The sequence below is a fragment of the Mchenga conophoros genome, linkage group LG12 (genome assembly GCF_057382185.1).
Source record: "Mchenga conophoros isolate Kocher_MC1m ecotype Shallow Benthic linkage group LG12, M_conophoros_male_GT1.1, whole genome shotgun sequence".
NCBI lineage: Eukaryota > Metazoa > Chordata > Actinopteri > Cichliformes > Cichlidae > Mchenga > Mchenga conophoros.
The window spans coordinates 18600034-18625143 of record NC_140537.1 but is presented as its reverse complement, the minus strand read 5'-3'; the positions used below and the strand labels follow the sequence as shown (position 1 = coordinate 18625143).

General features: G+C 40.8%; 1 protein-coding gene across 1 annotated transcript; it reads right to left on the bottom strand.

Moving 5' to 3' along the window:
• Window positions 1-16950: 16950 nt before the first annotated feature.
• On the bottom strand, window positions 16951-24151 carry LOC146562420 (hyaluronan and proteoglycan link protein 1-like). Its single transcript, XM_085294150.1, has 4 exons — window positions 23864-24151; window positions 19216-19560; window positions 18654-18953; window positions 16951-18537 (listed from the first exon to the last, which is right to left on the bottom strand). The coding sequence occupies exons 1-4, from the start codon at window positions 23940-23942 to the stop codon at window positions 18248-18250; spliced, it is 1014 nt and encodes a 337-aa protein (XP_085150276.1). The 5' UTR covers window positions 23943-24151; the 3' UTR covers window positions 16951-18247.
• Window positions 24152-25110: the final 959 nt, after the last annotated feature.

Sequence of the window (25110 nt, the reverse complement as noted above, 5' to 3'; positions counted from 1 at the left end):
ACTAAAGTACCATCCCTTACCAGTGTTCCAGATGTTGAGGTTGAAAGTGAAAGCAGTCAACCTACCGTAATGGACTCGTTTGCTTCTGTCAGTCCGTCAACAATGAAGTCAGAAACTACATCCTTCCCGAGTGCCACAGATACAGATTTTTCCGGAGACAGCACTACTGTTTTCCCTGAAGTCTCAAGCATCATAACAACAACAGTGCTTTCAAGTGATACTTCAAAAGGTGCTTTTACTTCATCCTCATCTGTCTTCAGTACTCAGAAGCCAATATCAGTGTCATCTGGTACGCAAAAATCTGTCACCACAAGCAAGTTCGATGAATATTCATTAACACCAGAGGAAAGTTCTTTTTTGACATCAACTGAAGAGGGCTCAGGAGATCAGACGCCTGAAATGATCAGAAATCTCACTGCACTTCCCACAGCTTCCTCATTGTTCACCACGGAGAAGTCAACAGCAACTCCAGCTGACGTTTACTCCAGTGCTCTCTCAGATCAGACAGAAAAGACTTCTGTTTCTCCTTTGACTGATAAGACAATGACCTATTTGGACACAACTCCAATGGATGTAGAACGTTCAAGTGATGACACCACAGATATATTGAATGCAAGCTCTGTTTTCAGTGACGTATCTCCATCTGTATCCAGCACTGTGGAGTCAATACCACTATCACTTGCAGTAACACAACATGTTGATACAGATGAGACTAAAGTACCATCCCTTACCAGTGTTCCAGATGTTGAGGTTGAAAGTGAAAGCAGTCAACCTACCGTAATGGACTCGTTTGCTTCTTTCAGTCCATCAACAATGAAGTCAGAAACTACATCCTTCCCGAGTTCCACAGATACAGATTTTTCTGGAGACAGCACTACTGTTTTCCCTGAAGTCTCAAGCATCAAAACAACAACAGTGCTTTCAAGTGATACTTCAAAAGGTGCTTTTACTTCATCCTCATCTGTCTTCAGTACTCAGAAGCCAATATCAGTGTCATCTGGTACGCAAAAATCTGTCACCACAAGCAAGTTCGATGAATATTCATTAACACCAGAGGAAAGTTCTTTTTTGACATCAACAGAAGAGGGCTCAGGAGATCAGACGCCTGAAATGATCAGAAATCTCACTGCACTTCAAACAGCTTCCTCATTGTTCACCACGGAGAAGTCAACAGCAACTCCAGCTGACGTTTACTCCAGTGCTCTCTCAGATCAGACAGAAAAGACTTCTGTTTCTCCTTTGACTGATAAGACAATGACCTATTCGGACACAACTCCAATGGATGTAGAACGTTCAAGTGATGACACCACAGAAATATTGAATGCAAGCTCTGTTTTCAGTGACGTATCTCCATCTGTATCCAGCACTGTGGAGTCAATACCACTATCACTTGCAGTAACACAACATGTTGATACAGATCAGACTAAAGTACCATCCCTTACCAGTGTTCCAGATGTTGAGGTTGAAAGTGAAAGCAGTCAGCCTACCGTAATGGACTCGTTTGCTTCTTTCAGTCCATCAACAATGAAGTCAGAAACTACATCCTTCCCGAGTTCCACAGATACAGATTTTTCTGGAGACAGCACTACTGTTTTCGCTGAAGTCTCAAGCATCATAACAACAACAGTGCTTTCAAGTGATACTTCAAAAGGTGCTTTTACTTCATCCTCATCTGTCTTCAGTACTCAGAAGCCAATATCAGTGTCATCTGGTACGCAAAAATCTGTCACCACAAGCAAGTTCGATGAATATTCATTAACACCAGAGAAAAGTTCTTTTTTGACATCAACAGAAGAGGGCTCAGGAGATCAGACGCCTGAAATGATCAGAAATCTCACTGCACTTCCCACAGCTTCCTCATTGTTCACCACGGAGCAGTCAACAGCAACTCCAGCTGACGTTTACTCCAGTGCTCTCTCAGATCAGACAGAAAAGACTTCTGTTTCTCCTTTGACTGATAAGACAATGACCTATTCGGACACAACTCCAATGGATGTAGAACGTTCAAGTGATGACACCACAGCTATATTGAATGCAAGCTCTGTTTTCAGTGACGTATCTCCATCTGTATCCAGCACTGTGGAGTCAATACCACTATCACTTGCAGTAACACAACATGTTGATACAGATGAGACTAAAGTACCATCCCTTACCAGTGTTCCAGATGTTGAGGTTGAAAGTGAAAGCAGTCAACCTACCGTAATGGACTCGTTTGCTTCTTTCAGTCCGTCAACAATGAAGTCAGAAACTACATCCTTCCCGAGTGCCACAGATGCAGATTTTTCTGGAGACAGCACTACTGTTTTCGCTGAAGTCTCAAGCATCATAACAACAACAGTGCTTTCAAGTGATACTTCAAAAGGTGCTTTTACTTCATCCTCATCTGTCTTCAGTACTCAGAAGCCAATATCAGTGTCATCTGGTACGCAAAAATCTGTCACCACAAGCAAGTTCGATGAATATTCATTAACACCAGAGGAAAGTTCTTTTTTGACATCAACAGAAGAGGGCTCAGGAGATCAGACGCCTGGAATGATCAGAAATCTCACTGCACTTCCCACAGCTTCCGCAAAGTTCACCACGGAGAAGTCAACAGCAACTCCAGCTGATGTTTACTCCAGTGCTCTCTCAGATCAGACAGAAAAGACTTCTGTTTCTCCTTTGACTGATAAGACAATGACCTATTTGGACACAACTCCAATGGATGTAGAACGTTCAAGTGATGACACCACAGCTATATTGAATGCAAGCTCTGTTTTCAGTGACGTATCTCCATCTGTATCCAGCACTGTGGAGTCAATGCCACTATCACTTGCAGTAACACAACATGTTGATACAGATGCGATGTCATCTGGAACAGACAAATACTATACCACAACTGCAAGAGATGAAACTAACTCCTTTACTGAAGAGTGGAGCTCGCATGATGAGATAACCCATATACCGGCCTTTGTCAATGCAGTTCCTCCATCTTTTTCATCGCTCAGCACAATGGCCCCAACATCAAGTCCAGTCGCAGAACTTGAGATTCCATTAATTAGTCACCCAGAGAAAACCTTGCTTTACCCCTTAACTGACAACACAGTGTTATCTCCTGAACCCTTTACATTAACTGACCAAACTGTAGACATGTTTACGTTATCTTCTTTCTCAGATACAACTTCAACTGAAACAATAGAGATGGTAACAACAAGGAACACTGTTTCTTTTGATTTCATGACTACGACATCAACATCAGCACCATCAACTACTTTCAGTGACTCTCAAAGAACACACACATCCTTTACAGCAACAGTTGAAAACCTGAAAACTTTGACTCACAGTACAATGATTTCACCTCATGAGTTCATGACCGGGCAGTCTACAGATGCTCCTCTGTTTTCTGCCACTACTCAGTTTGAGTCAGAAGCAGGTCATTTTCCCGACCCAGACTTCTCAGGAGATTACACATCAACATACACAGATGAAACAGCACCTGAACAGCCCTCTGTGGAATCAGCAACCCTAGCAGTAACAACATTTAGTCCATCAAACACACCTGTATTCACTGGGGAAGAGCATTCAAGTGATAGAGAATTTACAACTGCTACATCTAGTCCCTATACACTCAAAACATTTCGGCCAATGGCAATACCCAGTATTACCCCAATGATGACCTCTGCCTACAATGACATGGACAACTCTGGCAGCTTCCCTCAAGACTTTGATTTGGAATCAAGTCAAGATGGATCTGGTGAAGGGATATTAATTGAAACTGCTACAAAACCATACAAGGAATTTAAAGTGCAAACAGATGAGACAGAAACAGATGAGACTCAGAGCACATCTGACATGGTCAGTGTTGCATTTTCACCTCAGTCTAGTACACAGGTAACCAAAGAATTTATATCACCAACTCAATCTCCAAGCATGATGAGCCCTGAGATTTACACTTCTGATCAGGGCAGTGGAGTCACCGATCAAGATGAGTGGTCAGGCGATGACTCAAGTGGGTCATCCTCCACAAGAGTACCTGAAAGGGAGAGTTCTGGAGTTTTGGATAGTACAATTTCCTCAGCGGTTATAAATTCAGTGTTTCCAGAAGATAGTGACCCAGGTGGCCATACCACTGACGTGCTTATTACAGTAAAAGACACAGGATTATCAGTTCTACCCACAACCAAACCAAGAATAATAGGAGCAACTCATGAAAGTACATCTGTTACTAGCACAGAGAGTACAGGCCATTCCATTTTCAGCACAGAGAAACCAACAAGCACAGCAAAAAGACTTAATGAAAGTGGAACAGCTGATGTTCCAAAATCTACTGCACCTGCAGCTTCTCTCTACACCACAGAGAAGTCGTACACATCAACAGAATATGCAATCACAAGTAAAAAATCAACACCAAAACCAGATTTTACTTTGACAGAGGTAGAGAGTTCTGGCAACCAAACCACTGTGAAGTTCACCCTAAAGCCTTCAGTGATGGAGACTGCCACATTTTCAGAAACAGCAGGTGAAACCAAGGGTTTTGCTACAGCAACAGCAACCTCTGATAACAGGGTTTTCTCACAGGAAAGTAAAATTACTCCAGCAACAGATCATCCCCTTTCAAGCACTGAGAAAGATGAGGTTGCTGTGGCTGAACACACAACAGAATCCCCCTCTACAGCCCTGCCCTCCCATACAACTGATGCCTTAATATATAATCACACTGTTGTTGATTTCAGCACAGAAAGCTTGAGCAGTGAGCATAAACAAGATGAATTTACATCAACATCTGCCCCAGTTCCCACTGTTATATATCACAGCGTTACAGATCAACAAGTTGAGATTATTACTCCCGACAGGAGCCAAGCCAAGACTCGACTAACTGAACAAACACCGACCATAGTTCTGGATGCATCCAAAACATCAACCAGCACATCTATCATATTCATCGAGGATACACAACAGGAAGATAAACTGTTCTCTGGAGTTACAGATAGTATGAGAGAAGACAGCTACAGTACAGAGCTTATTACCAAAGATGATACAATCACTGATGCAGATACGATGTCTGTGGTTCCCTCTTCTTCATTTTATCCAACTATTCTGACAGAGGAAGCTGGGGGTGTCACAGCAATTACAATAACTCAAAAGCTGGAAGTTACAGAAGAACCAGAGGGTTCAGGGACTGTGGGTGACACATTTTTGAGTCCTACACCAACCTCAGCCAGTGATACATCATCAGCCTCAACATCTTCTGAATACTTGTTCACTTCAGAATCGTCACCTGTGAAAGACGTTTCTTCGGAAGAAACATCAAGTGAAGTAAATGTCACAAGGTTGGCGCAGGCCACACAAGATACTTCCGTGTCCACTCAGTCAAGCTCTGGAGAAATCTATGATGTTACAACAACACACAAAGTTTTCTCATTTGAGACTACCAAACCAATTTCTGATCAATTCCAAGGAGACACTACTGAGATTTCCACTTCCTCATCTTTTTCTTCTCAAATGTTAATGGAAACAGCAGACTCTACCTCTGTCACTTTAGTGACTAGTGAAGATTATGTGGTCACCACAGTTAAAAAAGAAAAATATACGACAGCATCACCCGTAATTCTAACAGCTACAAGTCACGGCATAACTGATAAAACCTTAAGTTCATCCGTTTTCACACAAACCACTAAACCTTCAGTCACTGTCGCACCAGTCTCCACTAAACCTGGAACAATGAAATCCACCAGTAAAACATCTGATGACGACTCTTCAGGTGACTCTGATGACTTTGCACAAGAAAGCTCAGAGAAACCTTCAGCATCATCTTTGGAAAGTTGGATGACTGAAAAAACATCTACACCCTCTTCACTGTTTAGTACTGAGCAAGCCAGGTCTGAGATCATGCCTACTCCCCACACTGGCATCTCTTCTGAGAAAAATGTGCCAGCCACAGTGAGCCCAGTGTTGTCTAGTGAGAAGTTAAGCACTGCTATGGTTGTAACTGCCCAGACTGCATTAACAGTCACAACATTGAAAGGGGAAATTTCAAGTAGTTCAGACAGTGACATCCAGAAAACATCTCCTCATGCTATTATAACTTCATCTCATATGGGGACAGGAGCGGAGCCTGTTGGAGTAGAATCTACAACTCCAAAACCTCCAAGTGAAGAAGAAGAAGAAACTATAGCTACTGACACAAGATCTCCTGCAGTGTCAAGCGCTGTAGACGCATCACTAGAGATCTCAGGTGAAGCAACTTATTCATTTTCATTTGAAACAAAAAGGACTCCATCCTCAGGTGTGTCCTCAGTTTCTACCACTGAGACTGAAGGGTTGGTTTTCACTTCAGAAATTACTGACCAGTCACCCAAAATGATAACAGAACCTGCCCTTACCATTCTTGCTTCTACCACTGAGAAGCCAGCTGTAGTATCGACTGAGAGAGACACCTCAACCGATGAAGACAGTTCACGTTATGCCAAGACGCCAGTGAAGAGTGAAGAGAGGTTTATATCAACAGGAACAAGTATTATTATTTCTACAGCAGGTTCAAGTGAAATGGGATTGAGCACCTTTGGGTCTGACTCTGTCACTCCTAGTTTGTCGACCGTTAAGAAGACTATGATTACTAGCACTTTATCCACTCAGCCGGCAAGCTCCCAAACAGATGAGTCAGAATCTTTTGAAGAAACCTCAGGTCAGACATCCCATGAGGTCTTCAGCACTGCAGCCCATGCAACACAGCCCCCTGCTGTGACCAGATCTATTGAGTCATTGAATACATCAACTTCCTTTGAGTCAGAACCAAAGGAGTCACAAAATGCAGCTATAACAAGCACAGCTATCTCAGAGACAACAGTAATGATCACCACAATACCCACTTCAAATGTCCCCTCAACACCATCACAGCCAGATGTTGTCATTCAGTTGGACTCAACTCTTTCTCCTCTACAACCACTGACAACTCCCATGGAATTATTTGAACAAGCCAAGTCAGAAATTACACTTACACACCGCCCCAACCCTGGTCATTCTCATGATATATCACTGACCACAACTCGCCCTGTATTTGCTAATCATGTCACAAGCCAGACTGCAGTATCAACAGTTGCACCTGCTTTTGTTTCTGAAGACGACCATGTTTCGGTAGCAGATGGGACAGTTGAACCAGCTGTTGATCAGGTCTCAAGTGGTGCAACGACTCACCTCAGTCTAACTGATCCACAACCAGATTATGAAGCACTAAATCCTTATGTGGTGGCAGCAGATCCCCTGTACAACCAAACACTAGAAAATGATACAGTGTTAATTTCTACACCACCATCTGTTGCTCAAACACCTGACTCAAAGGTAATAGCAGAAGCTATCATGGTTACGGCATCAACCACAATCAGTGGAAAATCAGTCTCTACCCTCCAAGAAAACAGCATGACTACAGCAAGTGTTGTTAAGCTGGGTGATGATGAGTCACCTTCTGTCCCTAATGATAAGGCTGAAAGTGGCTCTGTAAGTTCTGGGATTTCATCCCCCAGCTTTGATGATGTATTTGATGAACTGATGACTACAAAGGCACCAAAGATCATCAGTATAGAACAGGCTCTATCTCCAGATGAAATCAAGAAAGTATTTAAGGTAAATGCTACAGAAGCTTCAAAGAAGGAAGGTGTTGATGTCACGTTTGGGAAAGGTGACATAGGTGTCTCTCCTTACACTGAAATACCAACCAGCACTCAATTCAAGACAGTATCACCAGCCCAGGTGCAAAATCAGCTAGGTACAATTGCATCAACCACACCATCAACCTTTTCTGAGCAAAACCAGAAACAGGGCAGTGACATGACTGCACCACCATCAGTTATTGAAGGAAAACCATCAATAAAAGAGGAGGAAACAACCACACCGCCTAATAGAGGATTTGATCTGGGACACACTGTTGTTGGCGAGACTATGGAGATTTCTGGTAAGTTTCCTTCTAAGTTGGCACTGAAATAGAGCAAAAAAAATGAATACTCCAATAAACTTCTGTTTAATTCGACTTTTATTTTACTTTGCCATCAGGAATTGACTCATGCACAGAGGATGTTTGTCTAAATGGAGGCTCTTGCTTGAGGATTGGCAGCACCTATACCTGTCACTGTGCTCCTGGTTTCAGTGGTCATCAATGTGAAATAGGTAGGACAATTCTTGCAAAGCTCACATGAAGCACTGCTAAAAGAACATAATATTTCTGGGACTACAAGTTGTTTTGCTCATCTGCTCCTATTGATTATGTCTGTTTCTTATGAAGATATTGATGAGTGTGAATCAAACCCTTGCCGCAATGGAGGCACTTGTGTCGATGGCTTGGCTTCTTTCACATGTGTGTGTCTCCCGAGCTATGCTGGGCTGTTTTGTGAAGAGGGTAAGTTTGAAATTAATTTAACAATTTTTCTCTCTAGATTCTTTCTTATTATTATTTTTCCCATTAATAAAACTCATCAGTTATTTCTGGGCTGGTCTCAATTATCCAAATTGAGCTAGTGCTAAGCACATATAAGAGAGAAACAAAATGTTAACATTATAGCCTCTTATATTTGACTATGTATTTAGACATTTAACATATTACTCAGTTGAGTGAACCACAAAAATGTTTAGACACGCCACATTAAATATAATCATACTGTTTGCATGCAGCTGATCGACGTCTCGTCCTCAGGCGTCAGCTGACTAATCAACAACATCTTTATTTCATCACCACAGCTTTTTTTTACTGTCTCTTTTTGGTGTCTCATTGTAGCTAACATACTTCAAAACCCCTTGAATTCCCAAAGATTTCAGTTTCTTAGTATTTAAAGATATGGCCTGTTGTCATCAAGTTGAATCCAGTCAGAGTAAATGCATGCTAGATCTCAAATCACTATATTTCCATCTAAGACAACTTTACTGGACTAGAAAATACAATGAAGTCTCTGAGTTCTTGCTTAAAAAAGTTTATCTGGACAAGGGAGTTCTGGAATATTTAAGAAAAAATTATTTTACTGTTACCAGTTGAACCATATATTTACACCAAGTGTGCTGAAACCAGGGCAATATGTGCCTTGGGTGATGTCTCTTGACCAGTGTCTACACCCTAAATTTTGTTAGTCACTCAACAGTGAATCCCACCCAGATATTTTACTCAGACACAGCTGCTGTCTGACTAAGTTTTGCCAAAAAAAAAAAAAACTTGATGTAGAACTTAAAGAAAGATTATACCTATGTTTTTGTGTATTAGACTTCCAAGGCTGAATTAAGGAGAGGGGACGGATAAACGGACTCTATACTAAAGTGTATACGTTTAGAAATACATGCCATTAACAGAGTAAAGCTTCAGAGTTTGAAATAAATCTGATCTGTTTATGGCTGAACTAATACATTAGTTTATCACATTTCTGATTTATGCAGAATCACATACACCAACACAAGGTCTGATGGATCAGTTTGCTCCTGTGTAAGGCCTAGATTAGATAATGCCATAAATGTTAGTTTGTGAGACTGATACATGGATTGAATTAAGAGCTAAAGTCTATTCCTCAGTTTATTTCATGTCTGTTGATTTGTTGCACATCTCTTTCTGTTTTCTGTATACCTCATTCTCTGTCACTCTGTCTTCTATCAGATACAGAAACATGTGACTACGGCTGGCATAAGTTTCAAGGCCACTGCTACAAGTACTTCCCTCAGAGGAAAAACTGGGACACAGCAGAGAGAGAGTGCCGCATCAACGGGGCTCATCTCACAAGCATCCTGTCCCACGAGGAGCAACAATATGTCAACCGTAAGTTCACGACAGGTGTAAATAATTAACAATACTTTAGATTAATGTGATAAAGATGATACTTAATAAAAAAAAAAACCTAATTAATGGGAAATTTTCTCTCATAAAGCCAACTCAAGAACAAATACGTGTTTGGGTAGAGACTATGCAAGATAAGGGTTCGAGCAATGAAAACATCCACGTTATCTTGGGCTTTCTCCTGCTTTCTCTGACTTACCAGTCCTAAAATGGAAATAGGCCAACTGAGGAATGTAACTGGTTGTGTTTTACTTGGCAGGTCTTGGACAGGACTACCAGTGGATCGGCCTGAATGATAAGATGTATGACAACGACTTCCGCTGGACCGATGGTTGCCCTATGGTAAGACAGGATGCTTTCTTACATATTATCGACTCAACAAACATGGCACCGGAGCAGTGTAAATATGCGCAATGCTGTTGACAGATTTAGTCATTTAGGGAGGGTCTTTCCTTTCTGGGAGTCGCATTGCTGTTCTCATGACGCATTCTCCTCCGCCTCATGTCACTACACCCCGGTGACCGCTGTGGTAATAAATCTGATGGAGAACATGGTGTATTTCATTTTAACTCCTTTTAATGAGTATGAGCTCTGTGTAGAAAAACAAATAGCTTCCACAAAGCAAAAATAAATTAATTAATTAAAAGTTAGAGTTAATATTTGCTATAGTCCTTCTAGCTGCTGTCCACTAAACAGAAAAGAAACTAAATACAATATATAGTGTGCTTAAGATTTGCACACACTGACGTTCTTGCTTCAAAGATGCCCTTCCAGACCCAGAGAAAGGCAGGAAGCATTGAGCCAGCCGGGGGGGGGGTTAAAAGATAAGCACAGGCCTGGAGGCTGTTTCACTGCTGAAAGAATGAGGGGTGATGAAGGTGTGAGTGACACAGCGGAGAGGGGACTTTGTCAGGCGTAGACAGGTATGTTTCTTCTTTATCCCCCACACTCATGAGCAGGCCCAACCAACAGGCAACCACCCAGGGAAAAAGGCCACCAAAGCAGGCAGACACACAGATGGACAGCACCTGTGCTCAGCTGTAGAATGAGTAAAAAAAAAAAAAAATACACTGGATTGAGGGTGCCCAGGGGGTCTGTGTGGGTGGTCACCTCTAGTGGACTTAAATGTAATAAATAAGACATTTTAAATAACTGTGAACTATTTACAACGGCAAAAGAAAAGACCAGTGATTAAATAATTACTATAGAGAATTGAAACACATAGGCTGGAAAATCTTCGGATGTGTGTTTAGGTGTGGGTGATCAAAGTTTGTTTGAATGTTCTGAGGAGGATGCAGACCTGCTGAGGAGTTGATGGGTCAGCCATTTGTTAACCTGAAGCAAGCTGAGCAGGAAGTCAGAGCATGTTTGTTAACCATAATGAGAGAGCAGCGGAGCCTCAAGGCATGATTGGTGGGGTGAGGGGGGTGGGGGTCTGTCACAGCTTTGAAGAAAGCTTTTGAACCTAGAATGTGCTGAAAGACTGCAGGTAGCACCGATGCCAGCTCGAATGCCTCGCAGCACTGCAGCTGTGTGTATGCTGTATTAATGTATGAACGTACATGTGCTGTTGTGGAATTTTGTTCCTGGAGATGTACAATCGTAACGCTTGACATGTCAGCTAATGATGAAAAGACATCACATACTAATGGTTGTCCGTTATCCCAAAACTCTGTTGTGTGAAAGACACATTAGTTGTTACACGGAATACCAGTCATGCCAAGTATGCGATACTGAATCAGGGGTGTAGACTGCACTGACTATAAAATCCAAGCTACTCTTATTTTTTGTGTAAATAGTAGGTTACTGTGACATTTACAGCAGGATAATGCAGATGGCTCCTCTCTGGACAAAGTTTATGAGCCCATTTTATAAACCTTTCATTTTTGCCCTTTGAGTCTGGTTTGCTCAGAATTGGCCTACATAAAGATACACTTTCTCCCTCTTGTGGACAGTAATTAGAATTGCAATTATGAAAAGGAAAAGGAAAAACAAAAGGATTTTGGCTTCACTTTTTTCTAGCGAGATATGTAGCAGGCACAATATTTGTAGTGATTTGGTAACCTTTACCGTACAAGTGCCTATTGGTATACACATTGCCCTAACAAGCAAAAAATGCTCAGTTCGATCTTGGGAGGAGACACTATTCCCTTTTGGCTTGTGTCAGGAAGGAAATTTGGTATAAAAATCTGCCAAATCAAATATGAAGAGCTACTGCTGCAGTGACCCTTCAACAGGAGTGTCTATAGATAATGTCTGTAAATAGTGTCTATTTTACTAATAAAAAAGCAAAGCTGTTAGGCTTAGAATGTAGTTTAATAACAGTAATGTTTTACTCTTGCCTGCTCTTATTTTAGCAATATGAAAACTGGAGGCCCAACCAGCCTGACAGCTTCTTCTCTGCTGGCGAGGACTGTGTGGTGATGATATGGCATGAGGATGGTCAGTGGAATGATGTTCCTTGCAACTACCACCTCACTTTCACCTGCAAGAAGGGCACAGGTAAAAAACAAACAAACAAAAAATCCACTTTTTAAAAATTTCTTAAGGTAAAAATGAAAACCCATAGTTCCTGTAAAATTCCTTATCAAATGCCTTTGTCTCGTCTGGTTTACAGTGGCCTGTAGTCAGCCTCCTGTGGTAGAGAATGCACGTTCCTTTGGGAAGACACGTGAACGGTATGAGATCAACTCGCTGGTGAGGTACCAGTGCCGTATAGGCTTTATTCAGAGACATGTCCCAACTATCCGTTGTCGTGGGAATGGACGATGGGATATCCCGAAAATCAGCTGCATGAACCGTAAGTGCACACTGTTGCTCTCAATAGATAGACATTACTCTGATATGTATGGAGTGCCAAAAGTGCCAAAACTGAAAAAAAAAATATAACATTTAGTATGTTATTTATTCATTTAACATTTTTATGCTTGCATTTATTTATAAGTTGTTACTTTTTTGCATTTTGTCCCAGCCCTGAATATTTATCATATTTTCTTAATACATTGGCATTTAACTGCCCTCAGATGCCTATTAGGAGCAACCCTTATTTCTGAAGTGCATGGTTTTTGAATTTTCAAAATTTGTCATTAAATGTTTTCTTGTTGTCCAACGTTATCTTTATGGGTGAAAGAGTTAATGCTTAATTAATTCATAATTTGCTTTAAAACAGCTGTGGTTATGTTCTAAATAAATACTTTTCGTTTCGAGTTTTCATTGGCTAAAATATATTTTCCTGATCAGCCAACAACAAAATTTGACCTTCATTGTAATATTGAAGCACAGAGAACAACATATATTTTTGTGCATTTAATAAGATATAAACCTATTTACTGAGTTTGCTACTCAGCATTAATCCAATGTGTAAGATTTTGACAAATAATTATAGTTTGAGAGCTAAAATGGGATTTTTTCCCCCCCAACAGCCTCAAGCTATCAGAGGACCTTTATCAGAAGGCATCAGCACAATAGTCTCTACAGCATCCACAACTTCAATAACTGGCAAGATGAGTCCTTCCACTTTCGTCATCAGCTCCGACCAGGAAGGAGACACAAAATAGAACATAAGTGGAAATAACACGGCACACCTGAGACGAGAGCACGTGCCAGATGCTTGTTTGAAAAGAACAAAAAAAAAAAAAAGCACATGAGAAAACTTATCAAAGAAAAAAAACAACAACCTGCAGTTTTTGTCAATGGAATCTTACAAAGTGCCTTTTATAGACATGTAGATACAAGACTTTTTCTTATCAAGGGGCACTATTTTATAATAATGCCAATGTGGATTAAAAAAGTTTCAGCTGGCTACTGGAAAAGCAAAAACTACTCTTATCATACTTAAAAAAAAAACACTAAAATCACCCTTTTTCATGATGGTTGTCTAGTCAATTTTAAAATCAACTGGGCTATTTAAAATCTATGCAAGTGTTCATTTTCTAATAGAAAGAAAGAGATTATACTGCTCATGTAAACATTAATATTGTGCTGTTTTAATTTGGGCTTCCTTTTTATTGCGCTTGCAAAGAACTCATATCGCATGAGTTAAACATTATGTTGCATACAAAGAGCTATAAACTTTCTTACATACAGATCTTTTCCCAGAATTTATAGCTCATTCTATAAAGGGGCAAATTATACCCTGACATGGTTTGACAGGTTTCCTGTATAGTAGTTATTCACATTCTAGATTAAAATATCACAAGTCTGGGGAAAGTTTTTCACTGATTGCTTGGTTATCAGCTTCTTTGTGATGGCAGCTTTTAGTATCAAATTATCACCTTTCATTCTCTCCTGCTGTCATCAGATATATGTCAGACTAAATGTTTATAAATAGATTTCTATAGATAGATTTTAAAAAATGTAACTGACATTTTCTTTTGTAGGAGACAGTTCAATATGAAAGATTGCTCTCTAAGTGCCTATCGACAAAGCCTTTATCAACAGATGGAAATTGATGACTATCGTCTACTTCAAAAGGAAAGTGTAGCTCAAGAAGCCTCTATTTTCTGCTCAAATATGTTCATTGCATAGCCTTTAATTAGTCACAACAGCATGTTTACAATAACTTATATAACTAATGCTGTGCATAATCACACACCAAAGACTCTTGCTGTCATCTGTTGTGGGGTAGCTTATATGTAAGTCTTTTTTTTTTCTCTTTTGGTATGATTTCTAAAAAAATTGTTTCTGTTATTGTGGTCAATTAAGATCAGTCATTGAGAGAATGTATTTTGTGAATCACTCAGAAAGACTTGAACGTAACAGCTGTTTAGGCAGAGATGCGTATAATTTATTTTCAAGCTGCTCTTGATTGCTTTACTTGTTTTACTGATGAAATATGATTCTGTCACTTGGGCCTCACGGGGATTCTTTTTAAATGTTTTTATTGTTTGTTCACCAGGACGCCGGCAACATTTGCATGCTAACAATCTAAAAGTAATTACTCAGCAATATGATCCATTTACATGCCTTCTTCTTTTTCTTTCTTCTTCTTTGTTTTTGTTTTTTTTTTTCAACTTTAATGGCAACAGTGGACCAAAGAACTCAGAGACACACATCAGCAATAATCTGCATCGATTTTGTTCTGTAACATTAACAGACGTGAATTTTTTTTTAAGGAGAAATGTTGTTTTGTTGTCTGAGTATTTGTCTGTGTGTTTTAGCCTTGATGTGCACATAATATGATTTTATATTTATAATTGTTTCTTTTTTTAAAGATTACTTTACAATGTGAATGGTTGGTACGTTTGTGAATTAAAAAAAAAACTGTTTTTTAGCTGTTGTTTTTCCTGCTTTAAATCACCAATGAAATAAAATAAAGATTATTTACTTACAAAATTAAATTTGTTGACCAGATTTTTTGCAGATCTTATTCAGATCTAATTAGTCCAGAGTTTGTCCTTCTTGTAATGTTTTGATAGTGTAGCAGTCTTATTACACTTTTCTTTATTATGATTAGAGTTTTTATTATATAGGAAATGTGCTGCAAAATTGCAGAAGCCAGGTAATGAAGTTGAACAAAATTTAAAACATGGGTCTTCTTGCACTAAAGCTAATTTAGGATGCAGTGTGCACTACAGTGATTTCCCCAGCAGGTAGTGCTATCAGCCTTACTCATGAACCGAAGATTTTTTCTGCTATCACGTTTCATTTTTTTTAGCACCCACACAACTCATGGACACTAAGCATATAATGATGAATTTAAACTTCATGTGAATCGCACTGTGTGGAAAATCATACCAGTATCCAATTTTTCAAAGTATTGCGGTGTCTTAAACATACATCACACACTTGTAGAAAAACCTATCAGACATGCTCTGCAAGCCCGTTGGTAGACAGTTGGTACATCCAGGGGAGAAGATAGGAAGTGGCAATGTGAATGTGAATTGTAGCAAACTAAAACTGGATTAGGGAAAAGTGATGCCATGCAGAAAAGGCTGATGCTTCAGTACTGTGAACCTGCATAAGTATACCCCACTGCTTTTCTCTTTTCTTTTTAGTGAATAGCATGAGTAAAAGTGGTCTTCTTGAAAAACATCTTGAGTCTACATGCTGGTGCATAAAGGATCCACATGAATTCCCTGTGTGGAAAATCAGAAGCTTTTTGACTACATTACCTTTCACTACTACTCCCACAGTGCCTGTTTATGCAGCAGTCACTTGGAGTTCACATTGTTGCTTACTAATAACACAAAGCACCATTACCTGAGTAACAACATCAGGTTGGTCATTGTAATCTGTGTGCAAGCTAAGCTGCGTTTTTCTCTGTGAGTGCCAACTCTGTCGTTAGAGGAGACGTGACTTGTGATTAATGGCTGCTCCTGGATGAAATCCTGCCTCACGAAGTGCAGATGTCTCAAAAACCCCTAGGCCTGAGTTTCACTGGGATTTAACAGAAGTTCTAGATTTATTTTGGAAATGAAATGCTCCCAAGCTCTTACTGACTTCTTCAGCTTAGCAGGCACCTTAGAATAAAGTGTACCATTCCCTTAATGCCATGATGTTTGGGTTTTTTTTATTTTCCATACATGCATATCTGTAATTCTGTCAAGCATCTGGAATGTAGCTAGACTAGTGCACTGCACTGGACTGCTTGAAGTCAACAGACTGCTCATTGATTTGACTGGCTGCCTAAACACACAGAGGCCCAAAGAACAGCTCACTTGATGCCAGCTGTTTAAATACATGCATATAGTCTTTTGTATAATACAAGTGCAAAAATCTATAGTTTATGTACACAGTTTATTCCTCAAAAATATCTGCTGTTGCTTTTAGCTGCATTATCCAAAAAAAGTTACCTAAGATGGATCGCACACATTTACATTTGTCTAGCATTTCCCTGCTGTATCCACCTAAATCTGACCCTGTTCCCAGAGATTCCCACAAGCCTCTTAAAGACTGTGCTACTGTTCCCTTTGTCTGACTTAGTGGTGGGTTGGCAGCCTGGCACTGAAGATAAAAATGGCAAAGAATAAATGAATGTGGGGAGAGTCTAATCTTAAGTCCTTTCAGTTGACATGGCTTTACGCCAAATTCATGGCCTCCAATTTGGCAACTTAAACAATCCCATTTAGGTCCCTGCTTAAACTTCAACAACTCCACATGCTGCATGATTTTGCTCCAGTAAAATAAGAAGGAATGCAATTTTTAAAAAAGGAATATATGATTCAAAATGGATTTAAGAGTTGTGTTCTTTATTTCAAACAGCTTCATTTGAAAAGGTACAAGGTGCTAAGATACAAAATGTTTTTTCCTTGACAACTTGAGTTTTATTATTACAAACAATGCATCACCACATTATTGCATGTGTTCTACAGTGAGTGCCATATCTCTGTATCTCTAGAAAAGTTTTGTTGCACCTCTAATTACCATCTGTGAGTGTGATTGATCATCAAAATATGAATTGAAATTTTGCAGCTCATAGCAGCTCATAGCCATATATGAAGATGTGCAACTCCATCAGTGGTCATGTGCAACCACACATTTAATAGTCATATATTAACTGCTGTAACATTAGATTTCTTCTAGGAAATGCCACTCGTGTGTTGGGACAAATCACATCTTCAGTTTAACTTCTCCGCTAAAATCCTACTAGTGTTAGAAACTTAATCTGTAGTTTTTCTTGAAAAGCACATTATGCACATGTAAAAAAACAAACAAACAAACAAACAAAAAACTATCAGTAACCCATCATTAAAAAGTAAAAACCTTTTGTTAGGACAAAAGAATACATTGCATTAGATTATAGTGGTCTTTCCGACTGTAACTGGAAATTGTGGTAATTGAAGCTTTCACAGCAAAAAGAGTTGTAGACCAAAACGTTTACCTTCATTTTCTTTGCAAATATTTTGATCACAACTATTCTGTCTGAAAAGCTTTTTTTTAATTTTTTAGTTTCAGAAGCTAAAAGCAAACAACATGCAAATGATCACTTTGTGCAGGGTAACAAGTACCCATAGCAGTTTGTAATAAATTTAACGTAATTCCCAAATGCCGAACTCGATAAAAATAAAATGTCACGCTTTTCTGTTCTTGCAGACTTTAAAGCAGCACATGTCAACTGCACGTGTGCATATTTGCACTACATTTGGAACTTCACAAATCCAATCATGTTTTGCAGGACACAAACTGTAGTCAGATTATGCTAACCATTTACTTCTCTGTCTCTGTTTCATCAGTCACATTTTGACAAAATAGACCTTTACTTAATACTCTGTGTAAAACCAATGAAAGCCACCTATAGGAAAATGCAAAACATAATAGCTACAGGTCATTTTTTTAATTCTTAGGAGGGTATAAGATGTATGCATGTATGTATATATATGTATTTTTAGGGTTATCACAGCTTTAGAAAGGTACTGGGTTCATGCTAGATTAGATCAAAAGCTTATCTGCTTCATTGTTTATTTTACTGGTTGTGGCTTTTGCTGCTCTTTGGTGGTCATGGCTTATTTAGACCTATCTAACCCATCACTGATCAGGCTTGTAGCAATACACGCCATAAGACTTCACTGTCTTGTCGGGAAACCCAACAAAGCGCACTGCTTCTTCTGTGGGGCTGCAGTTCTTCCGCGGCCTGGAGATGGGGTACCGGACACTTCCATCAGCCAGCCAGCCGGCATCACAGCGATCATAGCCTTCAAGCTTCCAGGCAGCAAACATGTGGCCCACCTTGGCAATCTCTGCACCGTCATCTCTGCATGCCTCCACAGCCTCATCGAAGGTCAGCCTTTCAGGCTGGACCAGCCAATAGAAATGACCTGACAGCAGATAAGGCAAACAAGACAGAATAATTCAAGCAGATGTGCTACTATATAAATGTACTAGTCTTTGTGGTCACTGCGTTTCATGTACAAAGACATTTTTATTAACTGACCTTTGAGTGCAGTAGTATAGCAGAACACATCAAATTGCCTAATCTTCTCCTGGCGTCCATAGGTTCTGAGGCCAGGCTCATTGTTGGAGCCACCACAAGGATGTCTGGGTTTGGTGATAGGATACTGCACTGTGCCGTCACTTAACCATCCAGCGTTGCACCAATCCAAACCGCCTTTCCACGCAGCAAGCAGCTGTTCATGTGAGGCAATCACAGCTTCCTGGTCCTCACAGGCTTGCACGGCATTGTTGAAGTTCAGGTTGTATCGGCCCAAAGGAGGGTAGTATGGGAACACGACACCTGAACGAAGTAGATCAGATGAAAATATGAGGAAGAAAGCAAATGTTGTCTCTCTTGGTTTTTCTCTCTTGAATATACATATATATGTATATAGTACAATCCCGTTCAGGGGGGGATACATTCGTGATGTTGCATGGTAACAAGCGTATACCATTTTTTTATTTTTATGAAATTGAATATATTATTAAATGAATTTCAAAAAAGTGTAAGTATGGAAATAGTAACAAAACAAAATAACAAAACAAAATAAAACAGGATTTACCAGTCATCAGACCAGCATGCACCTCCAAGATAACCTCTTGCAGTGAATCTTCAATCCCGTTGTCGATGTCACAGTGATATTTTCCCTTGTCGTCCATGGAGACTTCAGTCATTATTAAAGAGGCATCTTCACTGTCGAGGTTCTGCAAGAAGACACGGCCCTCAAAGCTCTCATAGGCCCTTATGTGTGGTCCCATTTTAACCAGCACATCCTCGTTCAGAGCTTCATCATCTTCCACCTTTGTCCATTTTATCCGGTGTCCGTTGTTGCCAAAGGACACCGTGTCTGAGGACAAGATCCTGCAAGGCAGGGTGATGTTGCCACCTAGTTCAGCAGAAACCTTGACTAGAAAAGAAGAAATATGATATAACCTTTCTGCTCTTGTTTAGAATTATGATACTTGGATAAAAAAACCAAAACCAAAAACCCTTTGTATAACATTTTTATGTAATGATTTTCAATGCAAAAAAGGGGGGGAAAAATTGTAGAAACACTTTTTTAAACTTCTCCTTGTTGCCTTTTTTTTGTTTGCCTTGTTAATGAAACAGCTACGTATTTTGGCATGTCTATAATGTTTGTATTATTGTAATATACAATACACAGTGTGACATCTGAAGCATTACATCACACAAAGCCAGTGAAGAGTCTGGAGTCTGTTTGGTTTATTAAATGTAATATTGGGCACCGGCCAGTCCTCAGCCCTGAAAGCCAATAATCCTTTTTCAGTCTCCTTCCTGCTGTTGTCAGTACTTGCACTTATAAGCCGTTGGTTCCTCAGCATTAACCCACAAAATGAAGTGCTTTTCTTTCATCCACTACATCTGATTTGTGTTAAGTGTGTCAGGCACATAAATAATGGGAAAAGAGAGCAGAAAATATTGTTGACAAAATACAGAATCTAGCTGTCATCATTATTTCTTTTACTTATTTCCTCTGTGCACTCCCTCTCTATCTTTCCTGTCCAAGCTAGGTCAGCCTTTAACTCAAAATGACAGGTCATCTGTGTCTCACCACCGGTTCCCATCCTCTATCTTTAGACCTCACAGGGCTTGCTTAGTTAAGACCCCAGCCAGGAAAGAGAGTGGGGGCTGTCTGTGCCAGACAATAACAAGCACTAGATAAATGCATGTAGACAGCACCGCTGACACCCCCTGCCCCTATCCTCAACCTATAAACACACCGCAGTTTAACCTTTTAACAATCTAACGTGTAAACATAAGTGAGGTAAGGCAAGAAGCACCGCAGAAGACTTTTTTATTATATTCATAAATAACCCGTCTTGTTCTTTAAGTTTCAGGTACTCATTAAAAAGTATAGGCGCTACTCTGTGTCTTTTCTCACTCACTCAGTATGGACGATCTGCATGTAAGTCTGCAGTCAGCTTCTGATTTCTGACTGAGGATGCAGCTTTCATGTTGAAGGCCTTTCACTTTGAGCAGCCACACCTGAGCATGACTGGAATACTGTGTCGCTGGCTCTTCAGCGGGAAACATTTCCCACATGGCTATTACAGGAAATAAAAGTAGACAGTGGCTTTGACTCTGCTCAAACCACAACCTTCCCTCAGAACACACACACTCACAGTGGAGTGACACTGAATGAACCTCTCGTCAAACGCCTGCCGAAACTGTCCCGGTTCACACAGTAGAAGTGTGTCTGGAGTTCTTTCAGTGGTTCTCAGATCATTAGAATTAATTAGCAAAGGCAGTGCTGACAGACCTAATCTACCCTTCAGTCTCACCTTATGCCACTCTAAACTCTATGTTCTCATTTCTTTCATGAGGCTGCACATGCCAGTGACTACCTCTATTACCAAATCACCACACCCATTGCCTCACTTGCCTCTTGAGTGGTCACCGAGACGCCAGGTATTTTATGAGCTGGGAAAAACACTTCTGCCGCTGCTAATTGCCAGTGTCTGGACAAGAGTCGTCTTTGCCCGTTTTGTCAGAGAGAAATGACTCACAGCTTCGCTGTGCCTCGTAAACACTCTGCATGGGTAACGCTGTGCATAAAGTAGAATTGAAACCTGAGGCATCCAGGATGACTGAACTGGCAGAGGTAAGGGCAGTGCTGACATCAACACAGACTCACCAGATGTAATTACAGCCAACAGTGATGTCTGAAATTATTAGAAAACAGAGTAAAGGGCTTCATTGTAGTGTCTCGTGAGAACACTGTTCGAATGTTAAATCAAGAGCCTCTGTGTGAGCTGTAACCCTGAGGAGGACGGAGCCAATTCAGTGAATGCTGAAGTATGAACTGCTTGGGATGATGTTAAACGAAGGCACAGTAAATAAATTTGTCTTTTTATTTGTTCTACACCCTTGACAGTTACAATCCCAGAGAGACAGATGCATGTTAAAGCAACTCCTGAATTTCTCCTGCTCCTGCAGTTACCACTAGACAGACATCCCAAAGGAGACTGTGGCCCTGGCATGCGAGACATGCTGCACATATAAAGCAACAGCCTACTGCGGGTAGTAATCCTTCTGGGAAGAGAGGGAAGCCTTTCTTTTCTTTGCCATTCTCCAACCGTCTGCAACCCTCTGAGGCCCAAGGTGGTTCCAAATTGTCATAATTATTGGTGGTCAAATAATAGGGAACCATTATGACTGACACTTTCGTCAACTGTGCAGCAGTTGACAAAAAAACAAAACAAAAAAACCCCCAAAAACCCCAAAACATAAATGAACACATGTGTAGGGCAATAAAAAGAAGCTTAGCAGCTGCAGCCAAGACCTACTGCCATTTTATTACCAAGCACAGTTCAGTCTCACTGTGTAAAAGGTGGTTTTAGCAAGTGATTGGAACCATCTGCTTCTTTGCAACACTGAAGTGGAAATGATCTTTACAGTGATCCAGGTCCACTCTGTGCCCCATGCATCATGTTATGCTCTTACTATACTGTATACTGTGTAACCCCTGAGCCTTTCCTGCATGAAGTTACTAAACAATCAACATTAAAAATCTCTTTGAAAGGATGAAACTCTGCAGAGCAACAGTCTGCATGTTTATATCTCCTTGTGCACAAAATGCCACACCCTCTAGCAGAGCGAGCAATGCTTTACAACATCCCAAAGTGTCGCTCTCTTATGTTGCTGGCCCACTTGTGTCAATATGGAGAAAGAATTAACAAGTGCAGCTGGGATAAACACAGCAGGCCAACTCCTACACACGTATGCCAATAAGCTCTTTCCTGTATTCTGTCATGCAAAACAAGTGCAAACACAAAAAACGTGTGTGCGCACATCCTCGGTACAAGCGCACCATAGATTTCCATCAGAGTGATTTGTTAAATTTCTGTTGAGCTTAATAATACAGGATCAATACCACCAAAAACGTGCCTCTGCGAACATCTCATCTCCTACCCTAAACACATCTTCTCCTCACCCCAGGCCTCATTTGCAGCCAAGCCCCTTTCCCCACTCTACCACAGTAGCAACCAGGCCAGGCTTCAGTAACCAACAACCACAGTAAGCATTAGACTTAACAGACTATTACTTCACAGGAAAAGACAGAGTCATTTGGCCGCTGTTCAGCATGGGGCTCTATACATTTGGCTGTGGGTCATTAATCTTAACTCCGCTCCTGTCAGGCTGCCTGCTACCATGGGCTGATTTCCAAAAGCTCCCAGTGGCAGAGTGAGTCAGTAGGTATAAGGACAGGCAACGCCCCTCGAACTGAGGGAGAATACACAGCTCATGTGGCCAAAAAATATACTGTACGGAACAACGCAGCTGGCCTAGGCTGAGCAAATGCTTTTACATACTTCAGGCAATGACATCATATAAATAAAAAATACAAGCTCTCCTCATAGAATGAAATTTTTGTCCCAACAAATAAGCCGTTTCCTCTGCTCCTGGAAGAGAGACAGCTGAGACGTTCCTAATTTGACATACTGAGTCAGCTTGCAGAGCTGCTGAAAGCACATTAAATATCAGTCAATACATATAACATGAGGGCATCTCCAGCAATTCCCTTTTTTCTTTCTCTGCAGCACTAGATCTAGCTGTGTTTTATTGGGAGCAGCTTCATCTCATGGTGTCATTCTGTAGGAAGCTGTGAATTTGAAATTACAACAGTGTTATGATGGAGTGCAGGGGCTCCTTGGAAAGATTTCTCTCTAAGTTTTCATTTTGTGTCTGGAACAAATAGTGTCAGAAAGTTAAAAAAAAAAATCAACACCATAAATCACATTAAAGTCCGCATTTACATCCACAAAAAGGGGGACAAGCACTACCAGCCCAATTTAATCCACTGCAGCACTTGTGACCTATTTTAGGAGGACAACCAGTGGTATTACTCATTCAGCAGAGTGGGTAGGAAGCCCCTATGAATGGCAAGGGTAATTTATTCACCAGCCTGTTCGTGCTGGGGTGGTCTGTGTGCAGCACATCAGTGAGTGTAATGCTGAGTTACACTGTGTCTGTGTGAGCGTTACTCCAGAGATGTGTTTGTTACCTGCTGCTACAACGACACCGTTATAAGACAAGCTTTTGATGGGGTACCACTTTGCTCAGGCTTCTTGCACAGCTCATCCCCCCGCATGCACACGATTGATGCAACATCATGCATTTATAAAAGATCACACATACATACAGACACTTGGGCATGTTAAACTATTTCACATCATTTTAAATCTTACCTGTTAAGAGCGTCTCTTCACTGTACGCACTGCCAGCCAGGATCAAGCAGACTATAGTGATGCACAGCAGCCTCATCATTTTCTCTCTCACTTTTTAGTTTTTGCAAAAAGTGTTCCTTTAGCAAAAAGTTAAAAATGTAATTTATCTATAATGTAAATATTTAAAGAAAGCTGAGCGCTTTTTCTTCTCTTTCAATTTTTACTAATCAGCTATCCCCTCCTTTTTTTCCCGTTTGTTCAGCAGCCGCCTGTGGTGCTACTGGAAAGTTTGGGCTCCTCGGAGGTCCAAACAAGTGCCTTTTATTGTAGCCCAGCATGTTTGAGACCACTCCTTCTCCCCTCAGCCCATCACCATGTAGAAGCTGTAAATCAGCCCCCCTTTGCCACTTTTTATAAAAAAAAATGCAACAAAAAACTCTTTTCTCTCAGGAGAAAAAAGGACAGAGCAAAACTTTAGACAATTAACCTGCTTGTGATTATCCAGAAGGTTCTGTGTATTCGATAGCAGGGAAATTTTAATGATCTTTGTGGTGTAGTATGGATCACAGTAACAGTCACACCAGTTAGTAAAAACATAACTGTAAAATGTAAAAACTCTTTTGGATCACATGCTTTGTCTGAGGATTTGCTTTTGGTTCATTAACTCTGAATTTTTGTGGCTTCTTCCCGTTTTTATTATCCGGTGCTCTTAACCTTTAGATGCACCCGTGGGTTTTGACCCCACAGGTTGTTTTTCTTTAAAAATCTTTAAAATGGGGGCAGTCTGCCTCCCCCCACCGCAGGGAAAAGGGTAACACCACCTGGGTCTGGGTGCAGTTCCCCCCTCCAGGGGCAAGGGTACCTAGACCCGGTTAATAGAGTAAGCTTGGGGAGTGTGATCGTGTGTACAGCGTCTCTTTATGTCTGTCTCCACGTTGGTTGAGTGTGGAGTAAGTGCATATGAGAGCATGAGGATGGGAATGGATGTTTGTATATGTGTGTGCCTGTATGTCTGTGTCTATATGTCAGGTTGGGTGTCAGGCGCCACCTCTCTGGGGACATCTCAGGCCCTCCAAGGTTTGGAGGCCTATCTCCCCCTACCACCACTTCCCCTGCCAGTGGCGGACTCCCTCAGACATCGGTGCGTTGGTGGTTCTTTGTGTCCGGGGATGGGCGTCCAGGTACACACCGGCTCACTCCTTGGCGGCCGCTTATCGGGGCCTGGAGCCTTGGGCTCGCTCGGGCCACTTCGGAGGTGGGGTGCCCCC

What these genes read in the sequence shown, in the direction of transcription:
- LOC146562420 (XM_085294150.1), bottom strand. Translation starts at nt 23,942, where the DNA reads ATGATGAGGCTGCTGTGCATCACTATAGTCTGCTTGATCCTGGCTGGC. An exon ending in GCATGCTGGTCTGATGACTG is followed by an intron (nt 18,954 to 19,215) that starts GTAAATCCTGTT and finishes TACTTCGTTCAG; the next exon opens with GTGTCGTGTTCCCATACTAC. An exon ending in CTATACTACTGCACTCAAAG is followed by an intron (nt 18,538 to 18,653) that starts GTCAGTTAATAA and finishes ATCTGCTGTCAG; the next exon opens with GTCATTTCTATTGGCTGGTC.